We start from the raw sequence: 18497 nt of genomic DNA on the forward strand, positions 1-18497 counted from the left end.
TGAGTCGAGCTCTAGGCTGGCCCTCATTATTATGGGAATCTATAGGGAGCCCAAAGTCTCTTGGGCTAAGGCCGAAGAATGCTGCTCTGCCTCAATGGGCGTTAGGCATCTTTCGGCTCATTTCCAACCCCACATGTGTTCCACCTTACATTGTTTGGCCTTGACCACCACTAAATGCCACCTCTAACTTGTGATAGTTGATATTGAACTTTTTGATATCTCTCAAATCCTTCATAACCTAATTAATGTCTTGGTCTGATATTAGCCACATCTAATTAGTAACCTAGAGACATCCTACTTTTAGCATGGTTTGTTTGTGTCATATAATTGTAGCCCTATCAGTTATCAAAACGTTCTATTCTCTGAGAAATTATAGCATGCATACTATATATACAGTCATGCTGGTGCATGCCACCAATTACTAAGATACATTAGTGTAGGTTCCATTCATCTCATGCTTGTCCCAATTATTGGTCCACAATAATATACCTCGGTCATTGGTAGTATGCACCAATATGGTTATGCATGCAATGCACACTATAATTTTTTCTTCTTCTGCCTTACCGTCATTATAATCGTATGAGATATTTGAAGCTTGACAAGGCAACAATTCTCATGTTACGAGATGCTGAGACAATTATCCTGTATAGTTGAAATACACTCGGACTTAGCTATCCGAACCTTGTAATTATCTTCATAATGGTTGGTATTTTTTTAACTAATTAAATCATTGAATAAAATTTAATTTTTTATACGATACAAAACATAGAAATTTAAAAATATAATTTTAATTTACACTGCAATGATATAATTGCTAAATAATGATGGCCATTGTTGTTATATAATAGCCATTTTTATATACAGCATAAAATATAAAATCTTTTTCCAAAATCATTTTTATGATCATTTTATTATTTATTTAGAGAAAGAGAGGAAGCCTCCATCCAACTTATATTTATCCAGGCACAGTTAATGAGATACAATATTGATTAGATATTCATACTAGCAAATATTCTTTTTTAAATATTTTTTCAATGCAATATCAAACACATCCTTAGCCGACGAGGTAAAAAGAAAAGAGACCTATCTTTCCTTAAACCCACTTGTGCACCCCACCACCATTCATCCATCGGGTTCGATATGGGTGGCATTGCTATTCTGTTTTCGCTTGGTTCTTCTAAAACCAAGGAGAACGATAACGGAGCGCCACCGTACGGCTTCAGGCTAGAAGAGCCAAGCTGTGAACCATAGCAGGACATGGTGCTGGCTTCTCTTCCTTCCTCCTCCCCTTCTCCTCCCCCTACTACACTAATCCGAAGAAAAACAGCACCATCAATAATCCCCACCTCCTCCCCTACCCCCGCCTCCTCGCGGTCCAGCAAAAGAGACGACCCCGTTATCACCAGGCGAACAACGATATCCCTTCTCGCCTCCTCCCTCGCCTTGCCTTCCCTCTATTCTTCGTCGCTCTCCGCAAGGGCTGATGAGAAGGACGAACCCCAGCAAGACGAGGACCGCGTCGTCCAACTCTTTCAGGTCCTCTTCTCCCCCTCCTCTCTCTCTCTCTCATTCTTTCTCACACATACGATCCAAATGACACCCACTCTATTAGGAATCAGGAGGCGTCGCCTTCGGTGGTCTTCATCAAAGATTTGGAGCTACGAGGCGCTGCGACCCCGACGAAATCCCCGCCGGAAGAAGAATTGGTGGAAGATGATGAAGAATTGAGGAATGCCAAGGTCGAAGGCACGGGCTCCGGATTCGTGTGGGACAAGGCTGGCCACATTGTAAGACCTCTGAGATTCTCATACAATTATTACAGTTAAACTGCGTTCATCCAAATTATTTTTATTTTTATTTTTTTTTTCTTTTTGGGTGAATTTAGGTGACAAATTATCATGTGGTGGCGAAACTGGCAACCGATAAATCTGGTCTACACCGTTGCAAGGTTTGGCCAGTTTGTGTTCTCTTTGCCATTTGAAAGCTATTGTGTGGTTAGACTTGAATAAAACCTATTTTGTTTTACCATTATTTTTGATTGAACTTGGAAACCTGTTTTAATGTTCGTTTCAGGTTTATTTTGAAGACTATAAAGGCGATACTTTTTCCAAGGAAGGAAAGATTGTTGGATTCGATCCTGCTTTTGATCTTGCTGTTCTGAAGGTTGGCATGATCGCATTTTTGCTGTTAACGTTTCTTCACTAGTTGCATGTCAGAGAATTAGTCTCGGAATATATATTTTTTCAAAAGAAATATATATTTGAGTAATGGTTGCAGGTTGATGTTGAGGGAGACAAGTTAAGACCAGCGCTTATGGGTACATCACATGATCTACGAGTGGGACAGAGCTGTTTTGCCATAGGAAATCCGTATGGGTATGAGCATACTCTAACTACTGGGGTAGGTCTTTCCTTGATTCATATAACTTCTATGTCATTCTAAGCATCTTGGCCAGCCACTGCCTTGAAAGATTTTCAAAGAATTTTCTTTTTGGCTCTTCTTGGAGCTTTGGTTAATATTAGTATATAACACTGGAATACAGATGATTCAAGCATGTGGTCTTTTAGGATATTGGTGGCTATGGTATTGGTTAGAGCTCAAAACTCTTGGGAGTAAACAGCATATGTCAGTTAGTGACTAGTGTAAGTGATTGCAGGTCGTGAGTGGTTTGGGTAGGGAAATACCATCACCAAATGGAAGGCCGATTAGAGGAGCTATACAGACGGATGCTGCTATCAATGCTGGTAACATTCTCAATTTTGTATCTTGATTCTAGAGTTTTCTACTTCTTTTGTTTGTAGATATGTTGAAAAATTTGAATACAACATAACTCATACCAAATATGACAGTGATTTACATAGCATTGGCATGTCAAGTATTGAACAATAGCAACTGGTTCTTATGTTATGGTTCATCATTAATGTTGAAAATATTGGGATCATCTTTTGTAATTGAACAGTTTCCTTTATTTTAATGTGGTCTTTTGGAGTGGAAACCCCTATTCATTGATGAATAATGTGAACAGGTTGCATTCGATTGGTAGATATATATAACTTCCTAGTTTCTTTTTGGATGGTGCTCTTCTCTTCTTCAGCACATTTTCTTCTAAATAGGTGTTTATTTAGTGATGAAATCTGTTTGGATTTGCTCAATCAAATGTCAGTTTTCATTTTACGGCCATTTGGTATTTAGAACTATGCACAAGGAGAGTGTATTAAACCCTGTCCATTTGCACCTTGCATTCTGAACCACCCACAGTAGATCTAACTATACATCTAAGCACACTGACTAGTGCAGTGTCTTGAGAAACTTAGTGATTGAGCAACATTGTTGTGCTATCTTCAATCTCCTGGTCATTTCAATAATTGTACCCTCTATCATGAGAAAGATTCTTTTTTTCCAGCTGTAACACTTTGTTAACATTACAACAGAGGTCAAAGTCCAACTTTCACAACCCTCAATGTGAAATTTCACTTGTCACTCAAAATGTTACTTCTGATGCATACAACAACAGAGAAATAACTTCAGGCATAAAAAATGTATCTTGATGCTTGTGGAAGAGTGTTTTGCTCTCTCTGTTGCTTTTTCTTGTAGGTTCACTATCTAATATATTCAACCAAAAAACAGTTGCAACATGTGAAAAAATTTCAACCAGATTGACCCTAATGTAAGAACAACAATTGCAATCGCTTCTTTAAAGCCACTAAGAGTTTTTTTTCTCATGACAGTGTTTTTTTCTCAGAATAAAGTAGATAAAGAATGACAAGGGAGCAAGGGCATGAGTAAGGACTAGAACAAGCTGGCATGGTGTTGAGCTGGTGACCAGCATGGGAAATTTATTGTCAGGGATCTAAAATGAACTTTTAAGGTAGACTTAGTTAAGCAGTAGTCCACCTTCTCACCTTTATAGATGAGGGCATCATGCAGATCACCTGAAGAAGTTTTATGGCTCATAATAATTGTTGGAGAATGGTTTCCTGCAAGAAGAGAAGTTCTGCTAGTGGCCAAAGTAGATATACATGATGCCTCCGGTCTATCTACCATGGTAACCTGTTCCTTTCTTTGCTGAATTCTTTGGGAATTTGGTGTGATACCTTAAGATCTCTTTGCGGATGTGCGAAGGACCCTACAAATTGGTGTATAGAAATGGTTTGAAGTGGATATGTTATGGAGAAATTGGTTACTTCAACTCCCACTCCAAGATTTTACCAAAGAAAAGAGTCATATATCTCCAAGACAAGGCCAACTTATTCAAAAAAAATTGCTGCTCTCTCTCAGTCTTGACAAGATGAGTACCTGTCTGTTAGCTCTTCCTCAGCTGAATATTGATTGAGGACATCTTGGGCAAGAAGGTTTCCAAGTTGGTAGTTGCCATGGGTCTTGCTTGCTTTGCCTAGGAGCGTAAAGCTTGGACCACCCATGATTCATCTGAAAGATCCTTTCTCACCTCATACCCTATTCATAACTAAACTATTTTTGGTCCTTTCAATGAGGATGAGTATATTTAAGTTGTTACCCCTTGGTCTCCTTAAATGTGAGCTTGCCCTATCAGTCTTAGATACCAGATTGGGATTGTTTTGAAGATTTGCATGCATTGTGCTAGGACTATGAGGTGGTCGCAAATTGGTTGCTAGTTTTGGATCATTTAATAGAGCTAGTCATGAATGTGCTAAGGGGTTTGATTTCTTTGTGTGTGGAATTTTTCTTATGAGGACCTTGAATTTCGTTGGTACTCCATGAAGTTGGTCATTAATCATCGGATATTGGAGACTCCTTCAAGCACTCTAGTCCTTCCCTAGCCGATCTATATGAGGAATGGGATCCTCAGCAAGAATTAGGGGCGGTATTGGGTTGGTTTAGGTTGAAGTGACAACCTATGTCAAGTCTCTAAGGGCTTGAACTAAAAATGACTTGATCGACTAGCTTGATTGGAGCTAGATTTATGGTCAACTTGGCTGACCTAGACCTGCCTAACTGACTTGTTCAAGGCATAAGCTCATTTAATCTGAACTTTTATAACATAGGGACAAAGATTGGTTTGTCCATTTAAGACTTTTATGCAACTCTAAAAAGTACAAAGCTATTTTGTTTCCTATAATCATATGGAAGGATGACTAAACTAAGACTAAATATTAGAAAAGAATGTAAGCGGTAAAAGTTGGAAATAGGAACGAAGTAACTAAGGTTCGTGGACTCGGCGTTGGAGCCCGTGCCGGCTGGTTAGCGGTATGGATCAATATGGGATCGGATCGGCGTGAATCGACATAGAGGAGAAGAGGCGAACCGGGAGGAGGAAAAAAGAGAAAGAGGGGAGGGGGAGGGAAAGGGAGGGAGAAGGGGGGAGGCAACGGCTGGAGGAGACGTCGGCAATGGCCACAGGGAGGCTGCCGACGTGCTTGAAGGGCCGTGAAGGCCTCCACTTCATCCACCACTCGGTCGAGAAAGAGAGATAGAGGGAGAGGAAAAGAAAAGGAGGGAGAAAAAACCGCTAGAGAGGCCGTCGAAGGGCCTTCGATTGGCCGTCGTGGCCGTCGGATGGTGCAATCACGGCCTTGGCATTGCGAGCATAAAACGGGGGCGGTCGCCCTAGTTTCACAGAGTTTTTCTTAAATGCTCTGATTACAGTGAAGTAGGCAATGGGTTTGTTGACTTCACTGTTCTTAGATTTTTTAAACAAATATCAAATAGTGAAGTCGGTAAACACATTGCCGACTTTACCGTTCATCCTCGTTTTTTAAAAAAAATCGATGCGTGAATAGGGGCGGTCGTTCCTGTTCTACGACCGCAGCTCCGGCTTTGTCCTCACGGTTTCTATTGCCTGATGGCCACGGCGACCACTCGACAAACTCCGACAGCCCTTTCGCTAGCTGCACCTCCCTCCGGTATGTCGCCCCCTTCTCTCTCTCTTTCTCACTCGATTAAGCGCCTTATCGGATGATATCGAGTCGTGGAGGCCTCCGCAGTCCTCCCACAGTCTCAACGGGCCACCGCGGGCCTCCGACAGCGTCGTGCCGTGTCTCCCTCCCCTCCTCTCTCTCTTTCTCTTCCTTTCTCTTTTTTTTTTCTCTCCCTCCTTCGGTGTACCATTTTTCTCGGCCGAACTGTCCTGGTTCTCTACCGGTTCGGCTCGATATGGGATGTACTGGCTGATTCAGGCGGGTATGGAATTCCATGAAAGTAACTACTAGACAAGGTTTGAAGTATTGAAGTATGGATGGTATTGGTCATGTACAAGCATGGTATGCACTGCAATACACCCTCCCATCGACTCGTGGCTTGCCTATATGGGATGGTATGGCATGCCGTACGTGTTGGAAATATTATTAATGTTTGAATTCCAAAGAAATGCGGGCAAGTAAGTAAAACTAGGTAATTTATATTCAATTTCCTTGTGGAAATCATGAAACAACTATTAAGGCATGCAAATCAATAATAAGAAAAAAACAAAGAGAAAATAATCAATAATAAGAAAAACAAAGAAACTAGGTAGAAGGCGTTGCTTGCTGCCTTAAGAACTCTATCGCCTCCTCATGTGCAGGTGGCATGGTGAAGAGAAATCGTAGGATACAACCAGCCCTCTTGATTTGGCTCCTTTGATTGGCATAGCTTCGGTGGAGAAAATATGACCCAAACACTCCTTTACCTGATAGAGAGTATGGAAGATTTGCAGACAGAAATTTTTGAAAGAACAAGAGCATGGAAAGGAATAAAATCAAAAATGAATTTTTGGAAAGATGAGAAAGTCAAGATTCAAAATTTGTTGACTACTTGTGAATGTTGGGGGAAGTGTTTGTGCAAACTGTTCAACTATTCATGTGAATGGTTCAACTGTTCAGAAAGATGGTTCAACCATGGTCCAACCATTTTGTTCATATATTGACCTAGCTAGATTGTAACTAAAAAGGGGACAAACTTTTTTGGAAGGCTGTACCCTATTCTTTGCACTCTCTCATCCTTGCATAGCCTACCTCTGCGTGATTGGCTAGATCCATGGACAAAGCTTGTCTTCTTCCTTACTAGTTGCAGATCTAGGTGGATGGAGTTGTTTGCTAGATCTGCTAGGAGGACCACTACTTGTCAAATCATGGAGAAGTTCTGCCACCATCAACTGGACGAGGATGATGCTGTTACAAAATATGGGAGGAAGGTGTTGAAAGCAATATTTGAGAGGAGAGCATCATATATTAGATCCCTTTCCCATTCTCTCATCCTCCTCATCCTCTTTTTCTTTTTATTGTTTAAGGTGGTATCGCAAAGAAAATTGGAAGCAATCTCTTGGATCTTTGCCATTATTGGTTGAATGATAGGGGAGGAAATGGGGTTGAAGTGGTCTGGCAAAGAAGATCTAGGAAGGATGTCTTTGGATCTCTCCCTCTGGCAATTGAACAGTAAAGGGTAGGCTGGGTGCCTAAGATTGTAAGTTGTAACCTCTCTCAAGTGGTTGTGGTTCAGGTGTGGTCTAATAATTAAATTGTGACCCAAATTGCCATGGGTTTGTTTGAGTCAATGGTTTCAAACATTGCATAGAAGAATATATGTATTTGAGTCATGTTTGAATCTTTGATGTTTAATGAAGAAAAATCAAGGAAAATCTAATACAGAATATGATATGGCATGTGGACATGGCATGGGATCATGAATAGTGAGGCCGGCTGGTTCAGATCAATATGGCATGAGTGGTAATTGGAATTTGGAACCTTGCGGAGCTCCCATAATTTGATCATGCATAAGCATGGGTCAGCAACGTGCTGCATGTTGTATCTTGGCAAGGCATGACCCTGCAGTATGGCAGTGATCGATTCATTGCTGTCACGCATAAGTGCTTGACAATTTAGATATGCGGCACCCCTGGACTTGGCAAGTTGCTGTTTAACATGTTTGATCTAAGCATGGCAGGATCCACTGATCTAAGCATGACAATATTCACAGCTTGGAAGTCAAGCCTTCATTGCTTTCATACATGGGTAGTGACAACAAAGACAATTGGAGGTTGGGATCACAGAAAGCATGCCAATAACATTTTTTAAGCTCACACGGAAGGATGATGCTTGTAGCTTTAAGCAATGAAGAGTGCGGATGTGACATGCATGCATCAGGCTATTCACCTTCCCTCTCCTCTTCACTTGTAATGATTTAATAGAAAATGGGCTGTTGCTTCAATGTCCTGCTCAAAGAATCCGTGCAAAGAAAGATCAGAAAAGAAACATAAGAGATAAAAGGCTAGTTCACCGGGAGATTGGTTTGCAGTCCTTGCTTAAGAGAGCTTAGAATAAGAGTTCTCGTATTTGCAGAAGAGGAAGAGTTCTTGAGACGTCTTGATTTCTCATAGCTATTCCTTGATGTTCAAGGTCTACACATGATGTGCACTTAGAGACCCACTTTGTTAGCAATTCTTCTGCCTTCTTCATTTGTGTTTTGCTAGTTTAAGAGAGAGGTCTTGTGCTCTAAGGATGCATATGGCATGTATTTGGTCTCACATCGGTTGTGTGCTAGGAAAATCTTGGTTGCTCATCCAGGGCTAAGTAACCCAAATAACATCTTTAGCTAGCCATTTTAGGTGATGTTCTGGGTCATTACAAATGGTACTATAGTAGATCTACTCCACGTCCCCTAAAGACTAGGGAGCACTATAACATGTGCCCTTTTGGGGTTGCCCATGAGCCTATTATGGTATTTATGATTGGATTTGACTAGACTTTTATCCTTAGCCTGGTGAGAATACTAGGGTTTAAATAAGGGAGGAGGATCTGTGCAAGCATGTGCTTACTTCCACATTGGTTGTGCGCTAAGCAGATCTGGATGCTTATATAGGGCTAAGGAGTCCAAATAACACATTCTTTCTAGCTTTTTTGGATAAGATCCTTAGTTGTTACAAATTAGTCTCTCATAACCTTGGTGTTGTATGATAGTGCCTTGGCTTTGTTGGTTAAACATGAGAGTTGGTGTCTGCCATTCCCTATAACTATGGCCTCTATCACTCCTTATATAAAGAAGGAGGCCAAGGAGAGAGTCCCAAAGAAACTTTATTAAGCATTCCTTATCTTAAGAGCTTGACCCTTATCTTAAGCTTCCCAAGTTAATCTGTAAACTTGAGATGACACTGCCCAAGTTAATTTGAGGATTCAAGGAAGATAAGCAATGTTTCTTTCGAAAACTCTAGTATGGAAGAAAAGTTGTTTGATTGCTGTTGCATTGGTCCATTGGATGGTCATAATTTTTGAGCATCTATCTCAATCTTAAGAGGAATGAGGGATTAGAATGGGATTACATTGAGTAAATTTGCTTATAACTAGCTTCCCTCTCTAATGTTGTCTTTGATGTCCAAGATCCAAAGGGTACTAGAGGGACCCCATGGTTTTTTTTGAAGTAGCTAATCATCAAGCAAAGTTTCATTTGGTTGGGCCAAGGTTCACCGTCTCGTATCAGACCCTATATCCATACCATCCTATTATATTACCAGTACACGATATAGTATAATAAGGTTCGGCATACCAAATGTTAGTACGATATGGTACAGAATACCAATTCGGTATGGTATGTTTAGTATTGTATGGTATCGACCAGTACAGTAAACCTTGGTTGGACTTTAAGGAGGAGAAGATCATAATTACAACAATCGCACCAACCTACCTATCTCGTATTAGACTTGGTTCAAGTTAATTTTTATTGAGACCCAAAACCCAAATTTGTTATTTTTGGGGCTTAATGTCAAAATAGTCTCTTCAGTTCATATGCTGTGAATTGAGCCAACACATGGAAAGAATATTGCCCTCTAGGCTTGGACTAACCTTTAAGAATCTAATCAGACTTGATGTTCGTTCATGTATAACAGTGAAATATGGTGGCTTCCATTGATCCAATCATCATGTATTATGTAGCTCATAATAGGTATGAATTCACCTGCAACACGACTCTCTTCAAACAATAGACTGGGTGGCTCTTATAGATAAATTTGAAGAAATTTGGCCAGATGAAAAAGGAATGCTCTTTTCAGTGTGGGCAGCCTCACTTGGCTAACTTTGCCTTCTTTGCCTTTCCCATCTATTTGATGTCCATCTTTTATGTTTCAAACAAGGTAGTTAAAAGAATTGACAAGCTTAGATAAAAATTTTTTAGAGAGGATCAAATATGATCTGTGATAGCTTATGCTTGGGTAACTGGAAAATGGTCTATAGGGAGAAGTGCAGGTGGCCTCTATATAAAAGACCTTAGAATTTCTAACTTCCCTGCTTAGGAACTATTAGATGTGCTTCTTCTTCTCTTCTTCTCATAGCTAGTGGAGAAATTTAAGGAGTTTTATAGTCAAAGGTGACATCTTTCTAGTAGTTCTATCTTCCTTCACCAGAGAGCTTTGTTCTAGAAAGGTATCCTTAAATTGAGCATGTTTTCTTATGGTATTAATTTCAAGTTGGATAAAGACAAGACAATAAGGTTTTGGAGGGATATTTGGGTGATGAATTCTCCATTGCACCTTATGGTGAATTCTCCATTGCATCGTATGGTTCCCTTCTTTTTTATGATTTGGCCCTTAATTATGATGGCGTGGTTATTGATTGGTTGCAACTAGTTGATGGCCATCCACAATAGATGAGATAGTTCTGATTTGACCTCATGGCTGATTTGCTTCTGGATTTCTTTCACTTGGTCGCTTGTATTCTTCAGATAGTAACTTCATATTAATAAGGACTAGCCTATCTAGAGATGGGATACCGGTTAAAGGCTCTAGAAATTTCTTCCTCTTGGATAAGTACTCTCACCTTTTGCCAAACCCCTTTAGAAGATGTCATTTCTAGAGAAACTTAAGGTTTTTTGTTAACTTACTTTTATTATTAAATTTTGACAACAGAGAACATCCAAAGAGGAATTAAGATGCAGCCCCCACTTGGCCATCATGCTGCCTCCACAATGAGACCACCAACCATCTCATTCTATCTTGCAGCTTTGTACACTTGAGCTTGATGTAGTTTGGCAAGTTAGTTGGCCATGTTCTCTTCCTTGACTCCTTGGTAAACTTATCGATCTCTTGGAGAGATGGAGTGTGACGAAGGAATGGAGATTGTTTTGGGTTTCTCTTAACATTATTATTTGTTGTTGTGTATGACCAAAAAGGAATACAAGACCCTTCTTTGATCTCAAACGACGTTCCAACAAATGGCTGACAATGTCAAGTTTCTCTTCTTTGATTCATCTAGGGTTGCTAATACTAAGGCTGCTAAAGCATTGAAACCTGTTCTTGATGCTTTATCAATATCTGTCTTAGCTGTTTTGACTAGTTTGTACCTTCATTCATTTGCATAGCAAAAACTTGGTTGGGCTTTGCACAAGTCTTTTAAAAAAAAAGAGGTATTTTTCTTCTTTTATCTAGCTCTTCAAGTTTTATTATTCATATCCTTCTATTTGTTTGATCGCATCATATTTCAAGATATTGTTTATGCATGTATAACTATTTGGTAGTTGGTAGACTATACATTGGCTAAGAAGCGACAAAAGAATCGTGCTTACATGGTTCTGGCTAATTACTAGCACTTTTTGGTATTAGGCTAATTGTTTCTTTCCTTGTCATTCGTTCATCTTCAAGTGTAGATGTCTTTTGCCTAAATAAAAGAAACTTGCTCCTTGTTATTTGTTCATCTTCAACATAAATGATTTCACATTGATAGAATTTGCCATACCAGCCAACAAAAAGGGTGGAAGAAAAATCCCTAATCCAAGAGAACTCTTGTAAATATACGACCTGAAACAACTAGAGAATCTATTAACCTGTTTGTGTACTTAGGCTTCTAGACCATCCTCCAAAGACTGGCTAATCAATTTTGCAAAGGATTACAAAAGTGACTTGTGGGTATGGGACATGGATGAAATTCTCTAAACTTTTAATGTGGACCCGATTCTCACCTTCCTCACCATATTCATTCATCATCTTTAAACAAAATTATGAGTGCCTATAGGTTGGGTCACATTTGGGTCAAGTCAAAATTCCATCAACCCAAACTAGACCTTTTTTAATGGAGTTAGGGAAAAAGCCCATACCCAACCATTTACCTTATATGGGCCATACCCCATCTAGTAACCTAAGTAAAGCTTCACTTGTCAGTTATATACCTTAAAAAGTAAAAAAAATGAAATAAATGCCAAAGAGAGGGAATCTAGGTATTGGCAGCCAATATGGTGAGAGAGAGAGAGAGAGGAGATGAAATCAAAGTATAGGAGAAGAGAATGATAATTTTTAATAGCACTATTTTCTCCACTTCTCTATTCAATATCTTTTGTTCTTTCTTTTACCATGAATTGTGTGGTGTTGCTAATCACCTAAACCACCTCTTAACTAGCCCACTTCACTTCCACTTTCATAAGAACCAAAATTTAGATTTTAGGGACATATCCAACTATGGTATTTCGTACCGATTCAAACCGACCGGTATATCCCGTACCGTATCGTACTATACTGTACCGGTGGAGAACCGGTTCGGTTCAGATTGATTTTATGGACAATAGTCTGAACCGGACCAAACCGGTCGGTTCAGTACGATATTGGCCCGAACTGTCTGATACCCGGTGGTTTGGTCCGGTATGATACGGTACGATACCGGTTCAGCTTGATTTTCTTTCTTTTTTTTTTTGGCCGTTGGATGAGTTTTTTTTTTTCTTCTTTTTATTGTCAGTACGGTCCGATATGGTACCGTACCAGCCAACAACCGGTATGGGTTCCGATACCAAGTCCGCAAACTATGCATCCAACCAATAGTGATTTGTTTATTCCTAGGGCAAACCAAAATCAGAACCCAATTACAATCGGGTTGGTCATAGGTAACTTAAAGCCATTTCAATTGTTGAAAAACCCTCACAGAAACCCATCTGTTTTTAGCAGATTGGGATGTTTGGCTTAGAAATTTCTATCCCTAAACAAAATCCTTCTCTTTTGATTGCTATAAGCATGTAGAATGGAACTTGACCATTTTGCCTCTCATATGTTTTTGCATTTCACCAAATGATGTATTATGCATCAACAACCTCCAAAACTCTCCAGTTAGAGTTTAATGAGAAGTTTCTTAGGCATTATGAAAAAAATGACATGTTGTATATTGAAAATTATGAATAATAGAGTTAAGGAAAATTTCCCCTTAACATGAGAAAGAATTTTGTTGAAAAAGTATTATTTCAATTTTTGTTTTCTATATCATTAGATCCATAATGGATTGAGATGGAGATCCGTATTGGATGGCCCAACTAGACGTTTGTTCGGTAGCTGCCTTCTCATACTGCAAGCTGACTCCTTGATATTATGCCATCATCTATTCTTTTGCAACATTATCTCAATGTCCCTAAATTGCCTTAAAAAAGTGAAGCACAAGATAAATTTTCTTCAAGCTTGACGAGCTTGGAGCCGATTGTTTATGCTTAATGTTTTGAATGCTGATCCATTACATGTTAGAACATATGCTACAAATATATTAAAACATATGCTCCAATATCCTTTGCTAACATCTTTTGATGATACTTATGCAGGAAACTCTGGTGGACCTTTGATCGATTCTTATGGCCATGTTATTGGAGTTAACACAGCTACATTTACTCGTAAAGGTACTTTCTTTTTTTAACATATCATGCTAATTTAAGCTAAACATGCAGCGATATAGAGATGTGTCAAATAGGACATGATATGATTCATGCCTAACACAATCTTATGTCTGCTGAGACAAAGTTTGTCTGAGTATGTAATTCTTCACTTAGATACAGTACAGGATATTCTTATCCTTCCAGATACATCTTTTTGCACATAAACTATGGGAGATTTGTATTCCTGAGTAAGCAAAACAAAGTTGAACAGAATGCAAGAAAAGTAGTAATCATCAGCAAATAGCATTCTGCTCCAAGGATGACGAACAAATGCTCCATCAATTAAAGAATACTTTATTGCTATGAGGCTAGGGAACATGCTAACACATTGCTTTGAGTATATGCAACATTGAATGGGGGGATATAAAGCGTCAAAACAAATAGTTCAGCATAATCTGTTAACATTCATGGCTGCTTCTTTCAATTGGCAATGCATGATATGACAGTGGAAGTCATTTCATGGCTGTTGACCTTTGAACTTTCTAAGATGAGTGATGACTCTTCTGGCTAAAGCTCTTCCAAATGGTAGGTTTTCATGTCAGAATGCTAGAAGGCTTTTATTTCCTCAAGATGATGCTGAGAATCTTTCAGGTTCTACTATGTCATTTCGGAAAATGACACTCTTTTAAGGAACAAAAAACTAGAAGCAACTGTAACCAGTTGCTTTTTTTGACTCTGATTCGCCTTCAAAAATTTGATAGGTTATTTTACTTAAAGCTCTTATGTTGTCAATTGCTTCAGATAATGTTCCTCCCTATATGTTTACACCGAAAATAAAGATGGAATTCAACCAAGTATAATAAATGACCAACAATGTTGTATAGACCAACAATATTATATCTACCAATGATTTAATTCATCACTTGTGTCTTGACACTTGGAAGGCTCATGCTTAGTCACTTATCACTCATACAAGAGGCCACATTTGGGTGATTGATTGCTGACTTAACTATCTACGAGGAATTATGCAGACAAAAGGGAGTTATCCATGCAAGAGACTACCCGCAACTATCAAGGAGAGTTACCCAGATATGAAACCACCTAAAAGATGATAGTTATTGTTGGAAATAACTACCAATCTGCAATATAAGAGTTGGGAGAAGTGTTCACTTACTCTCACATAATCTATACATATGGACATTTGACTACCATGACATGTACAGTGCTTTTGCAACTTTCTTGTATACTACGATGAGTGTTGAGAGGATCCTACATCCCCAACTTTGGTCCAAAGCTCTCCAATGTGAAGTTTCATTCCATCTTGGAGGAGATCAACCGAGTGTCAAGAGGATTTTGCATCCTTAACCCTTACTGGCTTATCTAGTTCTCCAATATGAAGTCCAATTCCACCTTGGGGAATATTGAACATGGTGTACTCAATTAATTCATTATTTGTATTCCAAATAGGGTGTCTTCAATTCCTTTGCATATCTTATCATCTTTGAATTATTACATTTTATCCTATTGTCTTCTTTGTGTCTCCTTTTACTGAAAATTTCAAATCCCTTCTCCAAAGGCACGAAACTTGCTCTCCTTGATCAATCATATCTATTTGAGCAACCTAATTGATATGGCATGCCTGTGATTATCGATCCATAGGTTAGTCTTTTTTGGAATTTTCTTTTTTTTCGGGGGGCAGGCCTGGGGGCATATGGTGAAATAGTTGTGTTACAGAATGCTGGGAGCAAAAATGTAAGGCAGATGGGACTTTTCAAGGGAATAACCATGTTGAAAACACAGTTAGCGAGCATGAAAATCAGCCTAACCAGATTGAATTTCTGTTGTGGAGAAAATTATGAGGAAGAAACTTTTGATGCTCGTAAAAAAGCCTTGATCAGCTCTCAAGGCAAAGAATTGGTCGAAACTTCTCAATAGAGCCATGAATTGACCAAAGGGACAGCACATAACACTGAAATTGGAGACCATGGGATGGTAATGTATCACATAGCAGGATTTCATTTCACAAGATTAGCCAAATAGTGGCTCATGCCATATAGACATATTTACTAGCCATCCTTGATAGTTAGGGACATTGTGTGATCTCGTTTATCAAATGCTATTCACAAAAGGATCAAATGAGACCAAGAGATCTATTAGTCATGGCAAAAACACTGGGGAAAATATGCGACTTGGCTTGAATAAGCAATTAGTCTATAGCAATTTTACCTGAGGGATATCATTTGAATCAACTTGAAAAAGCTAGACAACGAAAAGTAAAAGTTTTTGACAGGCATCAGTCATGTTGGTTTGGAAAAGCTGATGTACAAAAAGCATGGTTCAAATTAGTCCAAAAAGTATAAGTCACCCAAAATGGCCAAGCAATTTAAAATAATTGATCAACCTGAGGAAGCCAATAGGTTGAAATTCATGTTGACCAAGAATAATGGTCATAAATGACCGCCTGCATCAAGTTATGGTATCCCAATTTCTGTTTGGATTGGATATTAGGGGCAGATGCAGTAATTAAGAAAGAGTGGGTGGTTAATAATGACTAATAATATCTGTACATGCTTTTGACCATTAAGTATAAAAAGCTACTAGTCGATCAATACCATGGTTAATAACATGATTGACTTATATAAACAATGATCTATCGTTGTGATCGGCAAGGATAATCAATGAACCATGAGTAGAGACTCATTACCATGCTTATTAGGTATGATCTATATACTCAAAAAAATGCCCATTATTATGGTCGATAAGCATGATTGACGTACTCAAATTGTAACTATCTTTATATTTGAGAAGTATGATTGATCTATTCAAAGATATGGCCATTCTTTGCTTGGTCGATTTTAAAAATTATGATCTATATCATAGTCAATAGCCATGGTTCATTGGCTAGATGTAACGATGAACACTATGGTCAAAATATACAATGGATCACTCATGTCTGACAGCCACTTATTGTGGTTGATCTAGTACTTCTTATAGATGATCGATGTGATAACTAATGCTTATTCAAAATATTCATTTTCATTGAGCCAAGCAAATGTTTATATCGAAAATGAACATGGAATTCAACCAACTATACTAAATGACAAACAATATTGTATTGACCAATGATTTAATTAAGCACTTGTGTCTTGAAACTTGGAAAGCTCATGATTTACCACCTGTCAGTCATACAAGAGGTCACTTCTGGGTGGTTGATTGCTAGAATAAACTATCTAAGAGGACTCATTAGGATAATGTTAAGTTATTCATGCAGGATACCATTGACAATCACCAAGGAGGGAGCTACCAAGACAAGAAACCACCTAAAAAGATGGTAGTTATTGCTGGAAATAATTACCAATTGCAACATAAGAAAAGGAAGAGGACTTCAGTTGCTTACTCTCACACTCAACCTATGCACATGGACATTTGACTACCCAACATGGAAAAAGCTTCCACGCCTCTCCTATGTACCACCAGTAGCATTGACAGGACCTTGCATTCCTGGACCTGGTCTAATAATCTCTGACATAGAGTTTCATTCCACCTTGGATGAAATTAACCGAGCATCAAGAGGCTTTGACATCCTTGACCCTTATCGACTTAGCCAGTTATCCAATGTGAAGTCCCATTCCACCTTAGAGGATATTAGTCAGAGTGCACCCAAATAATTCATTGGTTGATTTCTAGACTGTGCATCTTCAATTTCTTTGCACATCTTATGATCTGGGAGTTATTACATATTATCCTATTCTCTTCTTTATATCTTATTCTATTGGAAATTCTAAGTCCTATTTTCGAGGGAATTGAACCTGCTTTCCTGGATCGTCCATATCTATCTGACCAACCTGATTGATCTGGCATGCCCGCAACCCTTGATCTATAGATTTTGTTTTTTGAGGAAACCATGTTATTCAGGTTTAAAGTTTAAGCAGTATTCTCAGTATTGTTATTTTGGAACGCATGAAATATCACAAACTAGTGCTCTGTACGTAAGAAACATGAAGTATCAATTGGTTTGTTTGACAACATTGTTTCATGTCATCCTTTCAATTATTTGGAGAATTATTGCACAGGTTTAGTTCATAAAGTTATTATTTGCCCTATCAAATGCTCTGGATTGCAGGGACTGGAATATCATCTGGTGTCAACTTTGCAATTCCAATTGATGCTGTTGTACGAACAGTTCCTTATTTGATAGTATATGGGACTTCTGTTAGCAATAGGTTTTGACTGCTTTGTGTTTAATGTCATCAGATTCAATTTTCTCATGCTTTTCCATATCTTATATTCAGTGACAATATATAATGCCATTAACGGCGTTGTGTGACTGTGGTACTGTTGAATTAATCATATAGTTGGTTGGTGCATTAAATTTCCTACAAACTCAATCAAGTATAAAACGCTCATTTTTAAGTAGGCCAACCACTTTCAAAGCCATTAATGCTTCTGGTCATGTTCCAAGTGCGATGGAAACTTTCTGAAAGTGAAGAAAATATAATTCAGATATCAGGACCATGTAATGATTTTGATAAAAATAAGGATTTGTAACTCATGATAATCATAAATTCTTCTTTACTGCTCTCTTAAAAGAATCTTGAAGGACATCACGGTTGAAACTAAAGTTCTTTTGAGCAGACCAATGGACTGCACTGTTGCATGTCGCTATATATTTTATATTTGTTCCAGTTATAGACAGCTTCAGATGTTTGCAAAGAGCAACTCAAACTGCTACAAACATTTAAATATTCGTATGCATAGGCATCAAATTGGTGATCCTTCAAATAAGAAAGGGGCTTGACTGAGCGGGTCTCCAGGCCTCCTAATGTAAAGCATCCTTTTGTTTTTTTGATTTTTGCTTCTTTTTTTCCCTCCTTCCCTTGTTCATGATGTTAACTTACTCTTTTTGCTCCGCCGAGGCTCCTGATTGCGCGCATTTGCTT

The 18497-nt window shown here is 38.6% G+C and overlaps 1 protein-coding gene across 1 annotated transcript; it reads left to right on the plus strand.

Moving 5' to 3' along the window:
• The first annotated feature begins 1122 nt into the window (after window positions 1-1122).
• On the plus strand, window positions 1123-17885 carry LOC105046777 (protease Do-like 5, chloroplastic). Its single transcript, XM_073259623.1, is given in 8 exon segments — window positions 1123-1569; window positions 1572-1787; window positions 1886-1948; window positions 2074-2163; window positions 2278-2400; window positions 2657-2744; window positions 13507-13581; window positions 17681-17885. Coding segments are annotated over 8 exon segments (1074 nt in total). The 5' UTR covers window positions 1123-1257; the 3' UTR covers window positions 17788-17885.
• The last annotated feature ends 612 nt before the right edge of the window (window positions 17886-18497 follow it).

Source organism: Elaeis guineensis, chromosome 6 (genome assembly GCF_000442705.2).
Source record: "Elaeis guineensis isolate ETL-2024a chromosome 6, EG11, whole genome shotgun sequence".
Taxonomy (NCBI): domain Eukaryota; kingdom Viridiplantae; phylum Streptophyta; class Magnoliopsida; order Arecales; family Arecaceae; genus Elaeis; species Elaeis guineensis.